The sequence below is a fragment of the Falco rusticolus genome, chromosome 6 (assembly GCF_015220075.1).
Source record: "Falco rusticolus isolate bFalRus1 chromosome 6, bFalRus1.pri, whole genome shotgun sequence".
Lineage (NCBI taxonomy): Eukaryota > Metazoa > Chordata > Aves > Falconiformes > Falconidae > Falco > Falco rusticolus.
The window spans coordinates 71,679,731-71,701,295 of NC_051192.1; the positions used below are offsets into that span (position 1 = coordinate 71,679,731).

The window sequence follows — 21,565 nt, forward strand, 5'->3', positions numbered from 1 at the left end:
TCATAAACAGGGGGCTGTACTTCTCCTTGTCTTATGCAACGCATGAGTATTAAAGCAACAGACAGTCCTGCTCTGAAAAGCTGAACAGAGAAGGGTAACTATGTTTTGCAGAAGACTGTGTTATTTCAGAATATGGTTTCTTTCTGTTGGGAACAATACCCTATTTAGAAAAAAAAAGGCGTGAAACTGCAGCTCCAGGGAACTGGAGGTGGACTGCCCCAGAACCATGAGCCATGGGAGTCCCCACGCAGCAGGCTGCCCCACAGCTGTGGATGCTGAGAGCTCCAACTATCAAGGAAGAATGAGCCTGGAAGCCCTGAGAGCCACGGCTCCCAGCACTTCCCAGATCTCTGCCAAGGAACCAGGTCAGCAAGCCGCCAGGAAGCTGGGTAGGGTTCTCATTGAAACACTAGATTTTGATGAGTCAGCAAAAGCTCAATTAAAAACATGTTAGAATTTTTCCAACCAGCTCTGCTCACAATCTAAACAAATAAAGGGTGTGGGGAGGAAATACTGTCCTTATTTTACACCAGAGGGACTGAGGCACAGATATGAAGTAACTTATGCCAGGTGCTACAGAAAGTCAGCAGTCAGGAGGCAAACTTAGATTCCATGCTGTCCCTTAATCACAAGAGTATCCTTCCTCTAAACTTAATTAATTTGCCATTACAATGACCTTGTGAGATAAGTATTACTTTCATTTTATAAACGGGAAACCAAAATACCTTGTACAACAGCAGATAGGAAGCCTGTATCTGAGCCAGGACTTGAACCCGATGTTCCTCAATCTGCTAAGCTTTAGTAGCAAGCCTACCTGTTTCTTTCATGGACAAGGTACACAGACAAGATACAGTCAGTATTGGATGACCTTACTCACCTAATCATAGTAATTGCAGCAATGGTATAGATTCCTACTGCTACAGTCTTGTTATACTGAAGCCATTCTGTCCCTACAAAAGTGCTGGTTTACTACGAATAAAGCCCTCATATGTGGTTGTGGGTAGTACAGAACTAAAACTTTAGATAGAAGGAGGTAACTAATGCTTCCCTAAACATTCATATATACAGTTCAACTGGCTTTCCTGGTTCTGCTAAACATGAGCAGCTGTAACTATACCTAGGCACACCACACAGGCTCTTTTCCAAAGTCTTTTATGATCCCAGGTTTCTGAGGCTTCTGTATTTAAATACTAACTTGTCCTTCAGCTAGATTTCCACTTTGAACAGAGCCCTAATTGTAGACAAGAACTGTAGCATCAGCTAGTATTAAAGTCAGTTCAGGTTTTTGGTAATAGATTTTCATTTCAAATGTCAGAGGTCTTTTCTTTGTTGTTGTGTCTTTGTCTGTTTTAAAATCTGGGGTTGAAATGTCCTAAACTACATTATTTTAGGGAACATAGCTATGGAAAATATGTTATTCTACTGGTGTTGATATCCTCATAACCTTTCCCTCTTCTACTACTTTTGGCCTTTGAACAGGAATTTCAGATTTGATAAGACAGCAAGTTGCATTTAAGCTATGAACGTGTCTTCTGCTGCTACTGTGAAAATCAGCTCAAATTCAGCAAAGTCACAGACCTTTGATAAGTCTGTTTGCAAGTGCATAATAAAGAACCCAGAGTTTGCCTACTTAAACGCACAAATTCTGTTCTCACTGAACAGGCTGTATAGATGCTGTCCTCTCTGAGAGACAGCATGCTTTGTCCCTTTGGGCTCTCCAAGGACCAGCTGGAGGGCCACGGTACCTTATTTCTGCCATTTGCTCCGTGCCCTCTCTGCCTGCACCCAAGTGCCCTGGAGGAAAAGGCCACCTAAGTTACATACAGAAGGAATGAGCTTGACCAATGGAAGGGAAACAGGCAAAGCTGGAACTGCTGGTTGAGGGTGAAGCTGTGGCTGAGAATTGTTGAGGAAAGACTGGACTGTGACCAAGTAGGCAGGAAGTAAAAATTGGAATCGCTCGAGCAAGGAGACTTTGACATACAGAAGACTGGATAACAGGATTAGGAGCTCTCATGGGAAATCAAGAGCAAACTAGGATTTGGTAGGAAAAAAAGAGACTGACATTGTGTGAGAAATGTGAATGGGATGCACAGGAGTCATGGGAGTAGAATTAGCTAGGTTTGCCTGGGAAGGAGATTGGAAAAAAACATGTAGAGACAAGAGCAGAGCTGAGAACAAAGGACGCATTTTGGAAACTAGACTGAGTTTGGTGGGTGAAGGCTGGAAATGGGAAGGAGAAAACTTGGAGGCAGATGAAAGGTGATAAGGATCCATCTTGATGCAAAAGAGTCTGTGTTCACTAAAACACTCCTTCCTCCACAGTATGTAAAGTGTCTTGAGAACCACCGTTTCTCTAGAGTCATCAAATATGTTTAACCATTAACAAAGTGCGTTTCTCCTCCTTTACTATTTTCGTTTATTAAATGGTGACATATTATACTAAAACTGTATATATAGTTATACAACAGAGAATATGAATGTTAGTTTTATGGATAAATCCTATGAGAATGAACATAATGTTAGGATTTATTTTTTGTAAAGGAAGAATCACTTGTGAAGTGAAAGTTTAAAAATTAACAAATGTCATAGGTAATGCTGGCTATGCCTGCAAGACCAAAGTTACAGAACAGCTTTCATACAGGTCAAAACTGAGTAAAATTCAGTCTGGAAAACAGACTGCCTAGAGGGGTTATTATAGAGATCTGTAAAAATCATGAGTGGCAGAAATAAGAGAGTGGAAAGGGATTTTCTGTCTCTTTCAAGACAAACTCTAAGGTACATACAATGAAACTACAATGAGGCATGTTCAAAACAAAAGGAGACGATTCTACTGCTTGCCAAAGGATGTTGTGGAGGCTAAAAGCCAATATGGATAAAGGGAAGAATGGATAGGTACATGTAGGATTAATCTGTCTGTGATTACCTGGCTCTAGACCCTGAGCCACAAATGGGAGGCTTGGAGAAGGCTGGGAGAGCATGGGAGAAGTTTGCCCTGTCCTCACTACTTCTGTTTCTGTCATTCTTACTGACTTGTAGAGATTAAAATTATAGCCAAATCCTCAAGAAGAAATTTCATAGGAGGCAGAGAAGAACTGAAACCTGCCTCAATTAATGCACACTTGAACCCGAGTTTCCCTTTCACTGCAAAGGTATGATGTAGAAGACTGTATAAATCACACCATAAGCACATCCATGCCCACTGCCACCCAGGGACATAAGATGGAAAATCCTCTTATGGCACACGGAATTAGCTCAGAACACTGGTCCACTGGTGTTCCTCATCATTTTCAGGTAGTAAGAGAGACACAGTCTATGGACAGGACATAAGAATGAGGAATGAAACAAGCAAAGCACAGGCAGGCAGATGTGTTTCTGAGGTGGACTAGCTAGATGTTGTACAGCCTTATATTCTGTATGAGGGGCAAGCAAGGAGTCCAATGGGAGAGACACAAGAAGGAACCCTGCAAGGCCAGAGTCAGAAAGGGACAGGAATTATTACAGGTCTCACCTGAGGTTGGAGAGGATTGCACGATTCAAGGAAGCCTTTACCTCCTAGAGGAAACACAGTGAGATGCAGAAGGTTGTGGCTGCTGCTAGAGAAAAGGCACAAGCTAGAAGACCTGTAATCTAAACTAGCCTACTTGTCTAAACTAGTCTGCTATCTAAACTAATCTACCAGTAATCTAATCTGATTATTTTTATATGTTACGTTAAACAATCGCTAAGTGAATGGATCGTCAGCATGAGAGATGCTCACTATTCTTGCTCTGCAGGTCACCCACCTTGGTGATGGGACGTATGACTCTGATGCCCTCAACAAACTGAATCCATGTCTAATACAGTTCTCTGCAGTAGGAGGTGATGATGGTGTCTTCTCTGAACACATTTTAAAAAATGTGTTATCAGACTCAGAGAGATATCCGTGAGTTGTGAATCTCAAGTTGACAGACGTGTTTCTGAAATCCAGAATAAGGTCCTGCAAGACCATACGTAGGCCACAACACCATCCTCAGCATTTCCTTTCACCCGACCTTACACAAATACACATTCAGCCTGCTAATTTTAATCAAGTTCCTGCTCAGACCGATGAATGCTGTGGATCCTGTTCTGCACTGCTTAGCTCTGTGTACGATACGCACTGCATAGAAAGCCTAGGCATCCACTCAGAGTCCTGGACTCCAGGAATTCAGTTGCTTAAATCCTTATTTAATCTAGTCCTTTGGCCTTAATATCGGTGCCTCATTTCTCAACGTATATAAACAGAAGTAATAGCAATAATCATCTCCCAGGATATTGTTGAAGATAAGACCATCTGTAAAAGGTTTAGATTCTAAACCTCAAGGCAGTTTGATTTGCATCTAATGTTATTTGGGTTTGCTTAGTCTAACTGATAATTACAGTGACTGGGTGACAGAATTGTGAAACACCATTTTGTGACTAGCAGTATGAGAAAATCCCTTAAGGTTCACTGTTGGTGCTCAGCAACACAGTTTGTGGTTCCTTCTAGAGGTACAGTCACTGGTATTTTTCAGTAAAAGATGAAAATCTAATACTTTTCCAGATTTTGGTGAGTTTGGCCACTTTAGAGGTTACAGCCACTGGCAGAAGAACCTAACAATAGCATAAGCAGGTTCACACCAAATAATTATGCTCACATCAAACAGACTGAGCTTCTTAGGCATGGCAGACTGATGCTTTTTTATTCTTTTAAATTCCAAGTCTGTTCTATAGAAGAAAACAATACCTTAACAGGTTTAAAGTTTTAATTTCCTAAATGGTGTCCCAATTGCCCTAGATGGGGTGATTTTGCTTCTTCCAGCTGAAAGTAAAATGTCTAGGAAGCAATTCTGCTGATGTATCAGTTAAAGGAGGTGTAATTAGGGCCTGTGCTTTCATAGGACTAGAAATTACAAATTGTAGCAAAGATAGAGCATTTTTCTTAGTTTTCCTCTGTAGTCTAGAGTGTGAAAGACCAATATTCAAATTTCTGCAGCACAATTAACAATAATGTAGGATTAAAAGTGCCTATAAATCAAGAGAAGCTGAAACTCTGTGGCATTGTCCCAGATCTGATCACTGTGGCATACTCATTTCTTGAATTGAAAAGTTTGAGCTTCAGTTGCAGACATTTCAACACCATATTACCATATCATACTGATAGAATTATACTACTAAATTAAGACCTAAGCCATACTACACTAGACTCTGTTCCTTCCGTGTGACTAAAAACTAAAGCAGTATCTATACATTTGATAACATATACTTAACAAAGTGAAGAAATTTATTAAAAGAGCCTGTTGAAAATAACAAATTATCAAATACAGAAACAAAGTATGTGAACATGTGCATGTCTGTGTGGTGTGGGATGGTAACAGATTAAGAATGTGAAAAAGCATCAAATGGAAGAAAAAACTATAATTCAAATATTAGAGTAATAAAAGAGGGGTTCTTAAAAATGTGGAATGTAGAATACATATTTTTTTAATTATTTAATGTGCAGGTTCTTCAAAAGTATGAGTGAATTCATAGTCCTGTAAGGAACGATACAGTTTTATCAGAGGCCTCAGGTTCATTCCTTGATATCTTTTATTCCCTTCACATTCTTTCCATTGCAACTCCTCTTGAGGCCGTTGACTGAGTCTTTACCCTCATCCCACAAGCTCACACTCTGCCCTTAGATCCAGTCAGCTTAGTTTTGCTGTATTTTCCCCAATCCGCTGCCATTTCCCATTCCCCATTCACAGTTTATTTTACAGACTGCTGACCTACACTCCCCGCTGCTGGTGGCAGTCCCACTAGCCAAGCACACCGAGCTGCTGTGAATCCCAGCCTCTCACTGCAGTCGCCTGTGCGGAGCAGCAGGTCTCGATCCACTCTCCAGCTCGTCCCGATGTTCCAGCCACAGCAGAGCGCTGGTTCCTGCATACCTGGCTCTGCTCTGCTGGCACCAGTTTTACCTTCTCTGTGTTGTGTTGGGCTGCTTTCTCCTGCCTGTATCATGGTGAATGAATTGCTTTTCCATGTGGCCATGTCATAGGCATCACAAAACAAAGCTTCCTCCCCAGTTTTCTGTCCAACCTAGCTTTGCCTGGTTTAGAGCAGAAAAATTCACTGCTGAAAGGGGCCACGGTGGGGAAAGTGCCTCTGTGCTGGTAGTCCTGAGCTGAGGGCAGCGTATGCAGCTACTCAGCGAGGACAGAAGTATGGGATCGGGATCAGGATGGGGGAAGCCCTGACAGAAGAGCTGCTGTGACATCTCCTGCCCCCCTCCTTCATGGAGGGGGAAAGGAAACAACAACCATTGAGTCTCATTGGGGACACAGAAGCTATGATGCATGTCAAAAGTGAGTTCTCATTGCAGAGCTCAGGCCCCCCGAGGGGGCTGGAGGAGAACATGGCTACAGTACTGCAGCACAGTGTCACTCCCCAGCCTTATTGTGCTGAACTATTCAGGATACAATTATTTTCAGCACACGTTTAGAAAGAGATAGCACAAGGTAACAACAGCAAAGGACAAAGCTCATCCCAATTAAAGCCTGGCAAAGGAAACAGAACTTAGCCGAAGGTACCGAGCATCCGCTTCTTTTAAAACAATGAGCTCTTCACAGGCTTCAGGATACAACTTTTTTAAAAACAAGGAATGGATGTTTCACTATGGGCTCAAACTCAATAAGCAGCTCCCTCTGGGAAGGTTGTTACGCTGCTGTTTTCTACAAGACTTCTCACGTTTTCCTCAAAAGCAGCTGGAGCAGCTGCTGCTGTCACCAAGTCACGGGGGGCGGGGGGGGGGGGGGGGGGGGGCGGCTGCCTTTGGGAACCTGGGGGAGTCACCTCGCAGTGTGACAGCTGGGGCACTGGGAGCGGCGCGGGGCAGGCGAGTACCTGCCTTTGGGAAGCGGGGGGTCACAGCGCAGTGTCACAGCTGGGGCGCGGAGCGGGGCCTGCCCAGCGCTGTGGCGGTAGCTGGCAAAAGGGAGCGCAGTTTTCTTAGCGCTCCACTTCGGACTCACGGCAGAAGGCGGGGGATGTGGAGGGGGAACTAATTTTTTTCCTAACCGATGCTGGGTTAAAATTAACGCTAATTGCAGCTCATCAGTTACCATTTTGCATGCTCCCGAGCTCCACCAGAGCACGAGGGCGCAGCCCGCATCCCCCCGCCCCGGGGAGCTGCAGTAGCCGGTTCAGCGGGACGGGGACGCAGCCCCGTGTCTGCCCGGGGGAGCCCCGCCAGCGGCCGGGCCTGCGGGTGACGGGCAGCGGGCGGCCTCGGCGGCGGGCGGCCTCGGCGGCGGGGCGGGGCCCGGCCCCTCCGGTCGCGGTCGAGGCGGAGCCGCAGCCGCCCCGCCCGCCCCGGAAGTCCCCCCGCGGCCGCCGAGGGGCCGCCTTCCTGCCGGCGCGGCTCCTCCTCCGGCCGGGCAATATGGTGGTGGAGGCGGCGCGGGGGGAGCCGTAAGCTGGAGCCGGTGCCCGCTCCCGTGCCCGTCTCCCTCCCCGTCTCCCTGCCGGCGGCGGCCGTCGCCGCTGCTGCTTGCCCGCCCGCCCGCCTGGCGGGGCAGCCCGGCGCGGCGGGCGATGCGGTCGGCGGGGCCGCCGGGCTGCGTGTGAGTGTGCTGCCCATGTGGGTGTCCCGGTGAGGCCGGGGCCGCAGCGGGAAGATGCTGCTGTCGCTGGTGCTGCACACCTACTCCATGCGCTATGTCCTGCCCGCCGCCGTCATGATGGGCACGGCGCCCACCTACGTGCTGGCCTGGGGCGCCTGGCGCCTGCTCTCCGCCGTGCTGCCCGCCCGCTTCTACCGCGAGGTGGACGACCGCCTGTACACCATCTACCAGAGCATGGTGCTCTTCTTCTTCGAGAACTACACGGGTGTGCAGGTGAGCCGGGAGGGGGGGGTGATCTCCGGCCTGGCGTGCCCCCCGGGAGCCAGCAGCCGCTGGGCAGCGGCCGTCGGTGGTGTCGGCCCCGGGCTGCCGGCTCGCCTCCCTCCCCTCCCCTCGGGCCGCCCTGGCCGGCGGAGGCAGCGCGCCGCGCAGGGCCCGCCCGCCGCCATGCGAGGTCGGCGGCGAGGAAGCAGCCGCCGCCGGCAGGTACGGACCGGGCCTGGCCCCGTCCCGGGGGGCGCCGCCGCCGCAGAGGACGGTCTCGCTTCGCAGCCGCTGTTGCGCCTCTGGTGATGCTTCTCATGGAGTTCTGGTGTTGTGTTCATTTCGCAGGTCGGGGAAACGGAAAGGATGCGACAGCGGTCGTGCTCTGTCAGCATTGAATGGCAGCCTCCCTTGCACACTTGAACCCTGTGGCCTGGCTTGTGCGTCCGTAGTATTAAATTGGCAGCAGATGAGAAAGCTCTAACCAACTATAATTGTACTTAATCCACGTACAAGCTATCAATAAATAGATTACTTAACCTCTAAATTATTACAACTTCTCAGTTTTCACGCACTCCATCCCCTGTCACTCCTTGGCCCTTGTTCTTGGGCCAGCCATGGATTGTGATTATGCAGTGGCTCAGACGCTGAAGTGCGAGGTTGCAGGCTACTCAGTTGGAATTGGAGGCCTCTCTTCTGTGACCAGAGGGGTATTTGCATTTGAATAATAATGCTTCACTTGTCTCACAAAGCATTAAATGTTTGAAAGGTAACATATCGGTCGGTAATTTTAAAAGTAAAGAAGGAGGCTTTTAATTCTACATGGAAAAATAATTACGTAAATGATAGGCGCTTACTGTGACTAAACCTGACTTTCAGAAGTCGTCTGAATATACAGCAGTGTATTTGAAGTTAGTATCAGGTGAAGGTGCTTGAGAGTAAAGAATAACAAGTGCTTGCATGTTGACTGGCAGGTGTCAGAGCAGGTACAAATATGCCCTTCTTCATATTCACACTAAAGCATTCATCCAGTCTTATGAAGTGTTTATTACAAGGTCAGGCTGGGTTTCCTTTAATTTCCGTTCTTGAGCTGCGGTTGTAGGCCTCACTTCATACCGACTCTCATACAAACCCCCAAAGCCAGCTAAAGATAGAAGAATTTCACCGTTTGACATCAGGGTAAATAAAAAAAATGCAAAATGGAAGTGAGATTTTCTTTTAGTGGTATTTTTAGTGTTTGATCCAGCTTGTAACTCATGTAACTTCACCCTTGTTCTTTTCCAAATTAGTTAATGGGTGTTGCAATGTACATATCTGTTCTTTTAATTAAAAAAAGAAAAAAGATAAAAAAGGTAGGAAAGAGCAGTAGTTCAGAGAGTAAGTGCTTGATGTTTTATCTGCCTTCTTTTTTATGTACCATCGTTAATGCAGGTATCTTCATGTGTAATATCACGTCTTGGTCATTAGCTGCTGAAAGCAGCAGTATAGTAGTTTGATTCAACCCACTCTAAGGAGGAGAGCCAAAACTCGAGATGTAAGTTCTAATAGAAAAATTTCTCTAATTTCCCATAGTGTGCACAGAGTAGCAACCACTTTGAACTTCTGATGAGAAGTTTTATCAAAAAAATGTACATAAAGGTACAGAAGGGAAAATGCTAACAAAAAGAAACAAAAAGGCAGCCATCATCTGTTGACCTCTGTTTTTATTGCATTGACAGAACGTCATCCACACACCAAAAAAAAATGGTAGGAAATGGTACAGGTGGTCTTTTAGGACAGTATTAAAATAGAGATGCTTTGTCACAGTAAGCAACAAATTATGTTAAGAGGAGATGATACATGCAAAGCTGAAATAAAGGATAACTAACAAAAAGAGTCCTCAAAATCAATGTGGCATATTGTCACAGGATAAGTAAAGTGGTAACTGAGACTGAAAAGTAAATAAAAACTTGGAAAATATGATACAAGTGTAGAGAGGTAAGAGGCAGGATCCTTAAAATTCATGTGTTGTTTAATTAGAAGATATCCCCCACTTGTTTAAGGAGAAGAAACAGGGTATCCTTTCAGACCTACTCTTGCAAACACTGAGCACTTAAAACTTGAAACTCAATGGAAAGTTAAGCACGTGTCCAACTTTGAGACTGGGATGGTAACCTGAGAGCTACTGTGAATTTGCTGTTTTAAGGCATGTAATTAGATACAGAAGTGTAGTAGCATTAAATTTATAACTTAATCCCACAAAATAGTGCGAGAATAGTAACTTGTGTGGTTTCATAAAGGCAGCTGTAGGGCTTTACCAGCATTAAGGCATCGTAGTAGCCATGGGAGGGAGGCATTCAGCATCTCCTCCAGGTCTGTTATTCAGTTGACTGAAGTATATTGGGATTTTTTTTATAACTGGATAAATGGAGGCCAACAACCTCAGAGATCAGAATACTGGAACTTCTTGCGGAGTCTCACTGAAGTCATTGGGATTATACAGTTGCTTAACTGACTTACGAACCAAAGCCTTAAGTGACTGCCACCATCTTACCATACATAAAAAGTCTTCAGTGTTAGGTAGTTGGCGTTCTTTGGTTTGTTACGCTTAGAATATTTGTGTTTTTTCAATATGATGGCAGTTGTGACTTTGAGAAGTCTGATCTTAAAATAATAATTTTGCTGAAATTCCCAGTAATGTGAGTGGGGCCTTCATAGAATAAAGTTGGGTTTGGTCATAAATGTAGATTATTTTTTGACTGAATGAAATACTAATGTATCTATATTTATGTTGTATTTAGCTGTCAGGAAGTGATGTATATCTGTAAGTCATCTGCTGTTAGGCCATCAAATATGTAAATCTGTCTCCTGCTCATGACCATATGCACAATTGTATTTTTCTTCTTTTTTTTGTTCTTCTTGACTTGAGCATTTTTAACCAAGTTTATGAAAACAAAAGCTCTGGTTCATGCTGGGAAGGCATTTTATCTTTAGCAAATTCTTTTCAGTTGTGAAATGTAACTAAATAAGGTGATAACCTCATCTGCATGACAGAAAATCTTGAAAGACTAATAATTCCCTTTCTCTTAAGTATTTGACTTGAGATCTAAAATAATTACAGAACTATAATTGCTGTGAACCCTTGCTGAGTATTTATGTTCTAGAGAGTGGCTCATACTTCCCCTGTTAAAATTTTGGGTCAGACCTGTTTTTTTCCACCAAGATAATTTGTTTTACAAAGCCTAAGAGAACTTCAGCTAAGATAGAATCAGTTTAGGTTTTCCAATAATATTAGAATTCTGTTAATGAATTGCCAAAAATAGCCCTTTTGCTGACTGTCGTGCAAGAGCTGGTTGTAGAAGATCAAAGATCAAGTATGTAGAGTACAAAAAGCAGCTCATAGCCAGTACTGTCAGTGAGGTAAACTGGACAAAGCCAGTATGACTATAAAGTGAAGTCCTATAATGCTCTGTAAGTTCGTTAGTGCAATTGCAGGTTAGCAGATATCCATGAATTTTATTAAGGAGCTATAAATACATAGAAGTAATCCACATGTGGCATTGTCACAGTGCTCTTTGACAATCTCCAGGGTTATAAACTCTTAGTAATGAAATTCTGTAAATGTAGTCTGTTGGGAATTGGCATAGAGAAAATGTCCCTGCTTTGGCCCTGTGTTGCTTTTAATGCAAATGCTGTTGTGTTGCTTCCCACCTGTCCTGCTACAAGCTGCAGAAGTGCTACAGTGCTGTTTTCTAGGAAGAATGTATACAAGATGCTTGAACTCTGTGTAAAGTAAGTAGAAAGTCTTATGGAGGGGATGTTAATTTCATCAGCGATGAGCCAAAGCAGTCACTGACAGAAACAGGTGCAATTCAAGCACTTCAGAGACTTGCATTTGCTTGTACTAATAGTTCATTTGGCCCCAGGTTTCTAAATCTTCAAGTAGGCTGTGAGCTGTGGTTGTGTTACTGCTTTTGTCTTTACTGTGTTAGGGAAGTCTGATCGCTTACATTTCATACAGATAATAAACAGTTGCATCTTAATAGGATGCAAAAACCAAAATGACTGCAAATATGCCTGTGATTAGGATGTTTGAAGGGCTGAAAGGACTAGTAATTCAGTATGATGAATGCTGTCTTCCTTCTGTGACCCTTAGAATTTTATCCCAGTTGCTGTCAGGGTGATGAAATTAATGCCTATTGGGTTTGTGCACATTTCAGATCAGATGAGGACTAAGTGTTCTTTAACTTTTTTTTTTTGTAGTTGTGTTTGATATTTTGTATTGAGTGGCAGTGAAGAAATAATAAAGAAATCATCACTCGGACTTCTTCCTAAAGGATCATTTTCCATCTGAAAGGTTTTGACAATTAAAATCCATGAGTGAATTAATGTGCATGGATTTTGCTCACTGCTTGTGTCAGCTGTCCTCCCTACCCCCACTTCCTGCTGAATAGCAGGTTTTGGAAGTGGTGCTTTCATTAAAGATGTTATGAAATTCTGGTTTTCATTGTCATTACGGAACTGTGGAAGGGCTGTGAGAATCAGAAGCTACCTCGGTGTTGTTTAGCAGAGCTGTAGTATTTCTTAATTTTAGGAAGGACAAGAGATCCCTGTTGAACAATGCAGTGTGCTTTCTGGATTGATATTGAGGCTTGGAATTGCTGTGTCTCCACTAGGTTGAAAACTACTTGGGGTTCGAGCATATCAGAACTTTGAGGAGACAATGCTGCTGAACTCTTGACAGTGCTTTTCAGTGGAGTAGAGCCTGGGCTGTGCTTCATGTCTTGGCTTCCTAGGAAATCTGTGAGGAGAGCTCTGTGTCTGAGCTTGGGATAGATAGTCTTCTAGCTACTGGCCAATCTGCAGTGGAGGTGAGGGTTGCTGCCCATTTCTATTCCTAGGACAGAAGCTTTCCCAGGCAAGGTTACCTTTGCTCCCTGCTTTCCCTTTTGAAGCTGTTCAGCCATCCAACAGGTAATTCAGGAGGGCCCAAGGTGGAGGTGGGAAGCACAAGAGGCAGTCCAAGTCAATAATGGCCAAGCTGCAGCATACTCACAGGGAGATACTTCTCGTTGCTGTTGATGAGGCAGGTTATCATCTCTTAGGAACCTGGTTCTCCCCTCTCCACAGTGAAGGAGGCATCATAACCAGACTTCAGCAAGGCAGGATGAAGGTCTTCCAGGTGCTTTCTGTCGGTAGATGTGAGGGACGGGGTCTGAGTCCCCCAAGGTGAGGACCCATTTCCCTGGCAAATGCCATAACCAGAAGGTCAAAAGAAGTCACTTTTCACCCTTCTCTAGCTGTGTTTGGAAAGAAAGTGCTGGCAGTTGCATTTTGGCATGAGCCTGATTTTATGAACCTGTGCTTGAGTTTCCTGAGCTCTCCTCCCAGTCTGGTAGCTCAGGAGTGGGAGAGTACTGGATGGTATGGGAGCTGAGTGGGAATGTGCAGAGCTGCATGTGAGGCAAACCTCCAAGCTCAGATGGTAGCTGAGCAGCCTCCAAGGGCTTGCATGGAATGAACTCGGAAAGTGCAGCTTGCAGCAGCAACTCTTGTCAGTACCCCGCTCATGTTGGTGCTTTGTGAAACTGTTAGCTGCTGTGGGGCATGCAGAGAGGTTAAGATAATCATAACTTGCCATGTATTTGCAATGGTAGAAATAATGAAATAAAGGTCTTGGGGGAGTGATAGAAATTTGGGGATTGCTGCAGTGCAAAGATTGAAAAGAAACTGGAGAACATAGTGAAGTGAATCACTTTTGTGTAGTAAACTTTTGAAAGAAGTCCGGTGAAATTTTTCTGCAGTTATACTGGCTCCATGAAGGTGGTTTACCCTGGCTCATCAAATTAGAGATTTCAGTGCACAGCTGTCTCCAGGCATATGTCTTGTATAGTATACTACAAAGTCCTGTGTGTTATTGTGGCAGAAATTAAGTGATGCCTGCTAAGCCTGAGGGATGCCACTTTCAAATTGGGATGGATGCCTAATTTTGGACTCTTACGTTCAACTGTGGTGTGAGGCAGCAAAAATAGCTACATTAGGTGTGTAAGCTTTGTGCTCTTACTTTTTCAGTTATTGCAAAATATATATTTGCGTAATCTTCATTTTTGTTATGTCTGCCTTTGGCTGTCATTCGGAAGGTGAAAATGAAGTCCTTCATGACTCCAGTTTATCTGGGGTATCAGCTGTAGTTCTGCTGTGCTGCAGATTTGGCTCTGGGGCCAAATTTCTGGAGGAAATTTAGTATGGTGAGGGTCTGCATTTGGTGCTGGTCCTGATCATCCCCAACCTCTTGCCCAATATATGAAAAATAAAACCAATAAACTGAAACTGAGGTCTGTTAGCATTTTTAAAAATTGAGTATCAGCTACATAAACCAAAACTGCTGTTTGGGTTCATAAATTAGAAGCTTTGTGTAGAGATTTGCCTAGCATGTGTTATTTAATTGGCAAGTCACAACAATCTGAATTTTATGTCAGCCTTATCTAATGCAGTCTGCAGTTTAGAAGTAGTATGTATGTTCACGTTTTGAAGTTGGCTACATATATTTTGTGAAAGTCCTAAACAGTCGAGCATTTGTCAGGTAGGAAAAGCTAAGGAGTCAAAGGGCAAGTTTGAATGCACTTAAAAACGCAGATTCCATGTATTTGGTCAGTAAGTTTTACAATCTCCTGAATTGTCTTTTAAATATATTTTAATTTTAATATCTTAAGATTTTTAGTATATTCCATTCTTAATATAATTGTCCTGATTTTGAATAATTTCTTACATTTGAAGATACAAATAGTATTTATCACTTTTTCTAAAACCACTTCTTTGTATTTATTTTTTTTAACCTGCATGAGTTTTATATACTTTTCCCTTTTTGCATTTAATTGTGTTTTGGTAGATACTGGGCCATGGAGTTTTACAGTGCTCTTCCATGCCCTTTCCTTCTGCTTACATAATATGTCCAGGTACTTTATGTAAGGATGATGGTTAATTGAGAGGTTTTTTCTCCTGGTACTCTACCATCAGACACTGTTCTTGCTAAGAGAAGATTCTAGTCGCAGCTAAATGTTTGACTCCAGTTGCTTCAAACTATTTACCTCAGGCTTACAGGGTATCCTTTTTTTCTTAAGTTTTAGTTGTGTTAGATGAAGTAGGCTCAGATGTCAGGGATTTTGACATTACAATTATGAGGAAGTATAATTTTCTCAGGGGAAAAATACTCCTTAATCTTTGTTCTGTCAATTTGAATTTATGCTGTGAAGAGATTTGTGATAAAAAACCCAGGGAAATTATTTTCTTCTTTTGTTCATTTCATTTCTGTCACATACTACTTGTCGTCTTCCCTGTTATAACTAGCTCCTCAGTGTGTGACTAGGAAATCAGAGTTTATCCTAGTTTGATTTTTTTAAATGTAAAATTAGCTACCTGTGTTACTTGGTTGAATCTATATTTGGGCATATAATAGATGTGAAGAAAAATAATTATTTTGGGTGACTTTGAACAGTATTGTGGTAGTTGCAGTAATTTTTCCTCTGGAACTTCAGACTTGAAGAGTTAAGCCATCCCATTTTCTAATGCTACTTGGAAATATGAGGGAACACTTGCTTCGTTTTTGCATAAGGGAATGTAGTGCATGGTCACAAGCAAACTGCAGGTGAACTGGCTCGTTCACAGGCTGTGGTTGTGCGCAGATATTAGAGTGATTTTAACAGTGGCTGTTTTTCAAAGCTGATTCAAGTTCACTGTGTTCAGGTCTGGTGGTAGATTAGTTACAGCTAGCTCACATACCTCCCTGCATGTTCTCTTTTGCTGTGTAATGATTCCTTTGCCTCACCTTGAAAGTCCATAGTGCTTAAATTCTAAATACTTACTGAAAATTATGTGTGTAGGAGCTTTCAAAAACCTTATTCCACAATCACAGGACACAGAGGTTTCCTAATCATCCCTTTCCCTTGCGTGTTGACTCGCTGATAACTTCACACCAGTTCTGCCTGTACTTGATACAAATGCTTCTAAGAGTATTACAGAGATACAATCAACTCCTTGGAGTCCTTGGCATTTAGAAGCAAAGGGCCTATTATAAAGAGCACTAACTAGAAGAACACTGCAAACTGCCATGCGGTTTCCTGCTTCTGGCTGGCCTGGGGTGTACAAAGGGATAGCATTTCCAGAATGTGCTTAATGTACCAAGGCACTGTAGCTGTTATTTTTGGGGGGTGGATGAGATGGGACATGAACATTATGTATTTTCCACTACAGAAGAGTAATAAAGTAAACAATAGCTACATTAAATGTGGGTCGCTTTTTCCTTTCTTTTAAGGAAATTGCAGAAATCTGTGAGAAGAGATCTTCAGAGGTGCCAAAAGCTTATGAGGGGGAACAATTTCTTTCTTGATGAAACAGGTGGAATACTTCCTTCCACTCTTGTGCTAGAAGGCATGTTCAGGTTTTGTGTAATAGCAAGATGCCAGATGTTCTGAAAAGCCCTGCTGTTGAAATCTCATCTTATAAATAATCTCCTTTCACATGTGCTATATATATTGGAAATACGTGCAGTACTTGTAAAAAATATATAATTACTGGTGATTTATAATAAAAGGTATTTGGATGCTCTAACTTTGACTTTCGCAAGTGGTCACTGGTTGTAATTGTGGGCTGCTCCATGGTCCATGCTGTAGAACTGCTTTGTTAACAAAAGCAAGTCATTTGCAGAAAGATCCAGTAAATTATTTAGACACTGGAAATAGGTTTTATTCAGAATTTAGATGCCAGAATCTTAACATTATGTTCATGTTTTGTCACCAGGACTGAAAGAGTTAAGTAATACAGATGTGTGTAGTACTGTCAAATGGTATTGAACATGTGCTGGCAGGACTGGGGACCTCAATAAAAGGTTTAGCTCTTTTTTTTTTTTTTTTTTTTTTCTATTTAAACAAACAAACCAAACCCAAAAAGGAATAAATATTATGGTGCCTCTCTTTAACTTAATGAGTTGGAGCACAAACTCAGCCTACAGGATGCATCAGTTCTTTCTTCATACACGTCTCCACTGCTGCTTTGAAAAAGGTGATTTGGCAGTTTGTTTTCAGAAGAGAGAATCCCCACTCCATAGATGCACCTTCTGACAGCAGTGAGCAGTGTGTTAGGGTGGGATACAATTTAAAATCTGCATCTGCTTTCAGTGAGCTAAATTGTGGCAACTCAAAGCTGGCAGGCTCAGAATCAGAGATTCTGTAAATCCCCTTCTGCAGCACTGAGCTCCCCTCAAAGCCAAGAGCTCCTGCTTCTGGTTGATGTGCCATGGGTATCTACCAGAGGTTTTGTTGAATCTAGTCTAAGACTGTTTAAATAAGCGTAAACTAACTTAAATTGCCCCGACATACTTGGTATTGTGAAAACTTATTCTCTGAAATTAGCCTTTTGCTCATATTGGATATTCCAGTTATTACAGATACTTCCCAGAACCTCTTTACTCTACCACATGCCCCTTCTCTAAACAATAATCACCACCTGAATCACCCTCTAAATAGAACTTACGAAACTATACACATCACTCTTGAGGTAATGGTAGACTGGTATGAATAAAATGGTTAGTAATGGTCTGCTCAAAATCGCCACCTGAGGCTGTGGGCAGGGCTGTAAGGAAAAGTGCGTAACACTGCTGTAGGATTCAGTCCTTCACATCTAAGTCCTCTCAGCAGCATCTGTGAAAGTTGCAGGCGGGCAGGCACTGAAAACAGAACTAGCCTGGTTAAACACGTAATATTGTGCATCTGTTGATAAAGGTCTCCTTCCTTTTACAGGGTTGTGGGTTTTTTTGGATTTGGGGGTTTTTTTTAGAATTACAGTAATCCTGTTAGAGTATTCAGAGTAACAGGGAATGTTGGCGTCATTTAGCCTGCTGCAGTAACTAGGCATTCTGAGTACGTACTTTTTAGTTAACCTCTCTATGTGAAACTCTTTGAGCTTTTGCTCTAAAATGTAAGTGTGGTAGTTATTGCTGTCTATTTGATTTCCTTCAATAAGCTGCCGGCACTGAAACTATCAGGATTTTCCTTCAGACAGCCTGCCTGCAGTGAAAATTATTTAATTTGTTGTAAAATTCTAGAAAATAAGGCAACTAATGTGTTATAGCCTAAATATTTGCAAGTCTTTTTTATGCTTAAATACAGAAAGTAGTCAAATATGCACAGAATAAAAGACTAAAGCTGTATTTTTACTGACATAGATATTATGAATTTTATTATAAATATTAATATGTTTTCATTAGTTTCCAAGGTAACCACATTTCTTTTAAGATTTTAGTGATTCTGATTCTTCCAGAAGGACCTTTCCCTTCATTCAGGGGTCAGTTATGTTTAATTGAGCTAGAAACTGTAAAGCCTTTACAGTCATCATTAGAACTACACTTCTATACATGCAGCTAGTGCCACTGAATGAAGGAGAACCACTCATGTTTGTAAGTTTGTCAATTTAGACCATAAGACTAAAAGTTAGTATGAAAGCAAAAATGTACACACTTGATACTTAACATCAAATGGTATGGTTCAGTCCTGCATAATCCATATAGGTTGCTAATATAGTCTTCTTAACAAAAAGGAAATAAAATGGAGTAACTGCTTCTTGAAGTTCTCTGCTTTCTGGCTCAATCAGTTGAATGATTTTTAAAAATAATAAAATGTAATTACATATAGGAATCTTCTCGACATTCTTCAGAGCTCAGTCTCTTGGCAGTGGTTTTCTTCACTAAACCCCAGTGAAACACATAGCTGCAGAATATTTGAACTCTCTGCTTCAGTAAAATGGATTGCATTGTGATTTTATGGTTTGATGCTCAGCCTGAGCAGCAGACTTCAGATTTGTGCAGTTACGTATTGAGCAGATAGTCTCTTTAACTAAAGAGGTTACGAGGTATGACCAATAATACAACCACTACCTAAAAACTGTATTTGACTCTAAAGGTATTTTGAGAAAAATGATAATGAATGGTAAACATTTTTTAGATCTAGAGAAAAAGCAACTAAAACCTAAACCATAGAAGTCTCCTGTTCTATTTATATTCCTTATGCTGTAAGCAAGTGAAACCCGTATCTGTTAAATGTGAATAAAAGTGCTTCTGTCTTCTGTAAAGAAAAAGAAACATTTGAAATTCTTATTATAGTAGGACATCTGAAAACCTGAGAAATTTGTCAGCACCATGTACAATTTACCCATTTGTATCCTGTCTTGAGCCTGCTTCTTGTCAAACAGGGTAAATAGATTCTGTGATCTGAGGTACTTTCTCTAGAAGCTCAAAGGACTGGTTGTGTCAACAGGCAGGTTTTTAGACGAAGACAGAATTTAAACAACTTCTCATAAGATGCCTGCAGCAGTGCTGCAGAAGTCAGCTTGCACAGGGTTACACATTGACTTCACAAGCCGTATCTGGTAGTTGCTTCTGGTGGTTTGTTGATGCAAGTTCCACCCTTTCACCACAAAATTATATCCAGACTTTTTAACAAACATATGAGGGATACTACTGATTTTAATAAGCACTCATATTGTAGTAGTGCCCAGCTAAAAATGACGCTGTTGTCCCAAAGATCATGCGGTCCCAGTTATAAAACTAGGCATGAAGAAATAGCAAAATGGAGAGAAGAGCATGTTGTGGGGACAGCTGAGTATACGAAGTTTGTATGGTGTTTTTTAACTGAAGTGTTGATGTCTTGTATGTTCTACTTCTCTCTTCCTCCAGGAGTGGGAAGGAATGTTCTCCTGCTGCTATCCTACTGCTTTTATGCTTCTTTCCAGTTGCTATTGCCTGTGCCTAAAGCTGACTTTTTCCTGATCAGAATGCTCTCTGCACAGTGTCCCTGTGCATATCGGGTTTGTTGAAGTAACAGCAAGGATGGGAGCATTCTGCAATTCACACCTAGTTTCTTTGAACAGAGAAGAGAGGAGGGTTAAGTCCTGTAAGGACCCAAGAATGAGTGTGCCTGGTAGGCATGTGATAGGACATCAGATGAGATGGCCCTAGTTTTTACCACCAGTATCTAGCTGTGTTGCCTTTTGGCCACTAAAGCAGAAGTGCCAGATCTGCTTGCAGGTCAGTTCCTGAACTGCTCCCGTTATCAGCCACATCCGATTATCATATAAAGGTAATCTCTATGCTTAGGGTTTGATGTGCTTGCCAGTTGACCTGCCAGCAGTCTTCTGATAGTGTATCTCTTGAGTTATTTTTGTCATGGCCCTATTTACTGAGCTGATGTAGTTAGGATACGATTAAATGTTCTGTTTAATTTTCTTTGGTATGTACAGATTTCATAAGCAGGAAGTAAAACTCAACCTCTAAATTGGGAGTATCAACCTTGTTGCAATGAAAATCTATGCAAACTACAAGTTAACTCAGGTGTGGCTGCCATGCAGGACTGTTTTATGTTGCTACTTGACCTACCATGTTAGTAGGGCCATAGTTTAATGTGTTGCACTGGAAGAAACTGCTAGGGAATCTGAAATACCAGCTTACCCAGGAGCTGCTATTTTCATGCCTAGATCAGCCGATCACTGAATTAGTAAATTCTCTCATCAGAAGTTGTAACCTCCTGCCAGTGAATCAGGGCTTACTCTGGCCACAGCACTCTGAGGTGTGTCTTGTACCTCCTGAGCATGTGAACGGTTTGGTATATGGCATCCAGGGAAGCTGGGTACTGGCTTTCCCACAGAAGGGAGTCTAATAGCATCGAGTTTTCTTTGAGACCTCACTGAATTGAGTTTGACAGCACTGCTATGTAAACAGCTGTGAAAGACCCAAACTAACAGTAACTGTATTACCCGTTACTGTGAACTGGGCTGTGAAGCAACCAAAACATGGTTAAAAGCACACATTTTAATGTTCTGTACCCAAGTAACATTTGTAATGTTAGACTGTAAATCTGTATTTTAAATATTTTCCCTCAAATCTCTGCTTACTTTGGCTTGCTGTGTTGCTCTTCTTTTTGTTTTCTTTTCTTGACTTAATTGTGCCTTTAAAAAAAAAAAACAAACCACAAAGCAGCACCTATTCAACTGAATAGGTTCCTCCTGTGCTTCATTGTGCAGGCAGGACACTTAAATTCTCAGAGTCTCTCAAAGCTGATACATAGGTGGGATGTATGTATGCTGTGGCATTTGGAAAGCGGCATAAAATATCTGAAACACTAGGTACATTAGCTTCTGAAACTGAAAATTGCCTCCCAAGCATGTCCTGCACTGCTTCCCTGGTGCTGGCTGGTGAGTGCCCTGCAGAGAGGAAGACCATCCCCCCTGGTGCTCAGCAGACCCCAGGAACAGCACTGTTCTGAGGAGGACTAGGAGTGTCTTGGCTACCGTGATCTCTTCGGGTTGCTTCAGAAGGGGCATGCACGCAAGCTGGCACTGTGGGCAGTTGCTTCTTCTGCATTGCTGTCCCTGGTAAATCACTCAAGTGCTTGCCTTCACTGTGGTCCCCGGATCTCTTCTGCACCAGCAGACTGAGAAGGAGCCAGAGACTGCACAGTGCCTGCAGCAGGGGATTCTGCGAAGTTAGCTACAAAAAGCAGCAGGGAATCAGAGGTTTTCTGGAGACCACGAAGGAGAGTACTGTGTAATTTCCTTCTGCAGCTATAATATACATAGGTGCTCTGGTTTACCAAAAGCATCGGACTGCCAGAAATTGAAGGCTTGCCATGATGGGACTCTTTCCCAATTTATCCACAAGCAGGTGAATTCTT

General features: G+C 42.6%; 1 protein-coding gene across 2 annotated transcripts in view; it reads left to right on the top strand.

Moving 5' to 3' along the window:
- Positions 1–7,380: 7,380 nt before the first annotated feature.
- Positions 7,381–21,565, top strand: part of AGPAT5 (1-acylglycerol-3-phosphate O-acyltransferase 5) — a 60,439-nt gene continuing 46,254 nt past the window's right edge. Inside the window, exon 1 of one of the 2 annotated variants that reach the window (XM_037391175.1) lies at positions 7,381–7,877. In XM_037391175.1, coding sequence (XP_037247072.1) covers positions 7,659–7,877 — 219 coding nt within the window. In that variant the 5' untranslated portion in view covers positions 7,381–7,658. The remainder of the gene's footprint in view (positions 7,878–21,565) is intronic. The other variant, XM_037391174.1, reaches the window with a different exon arrangement.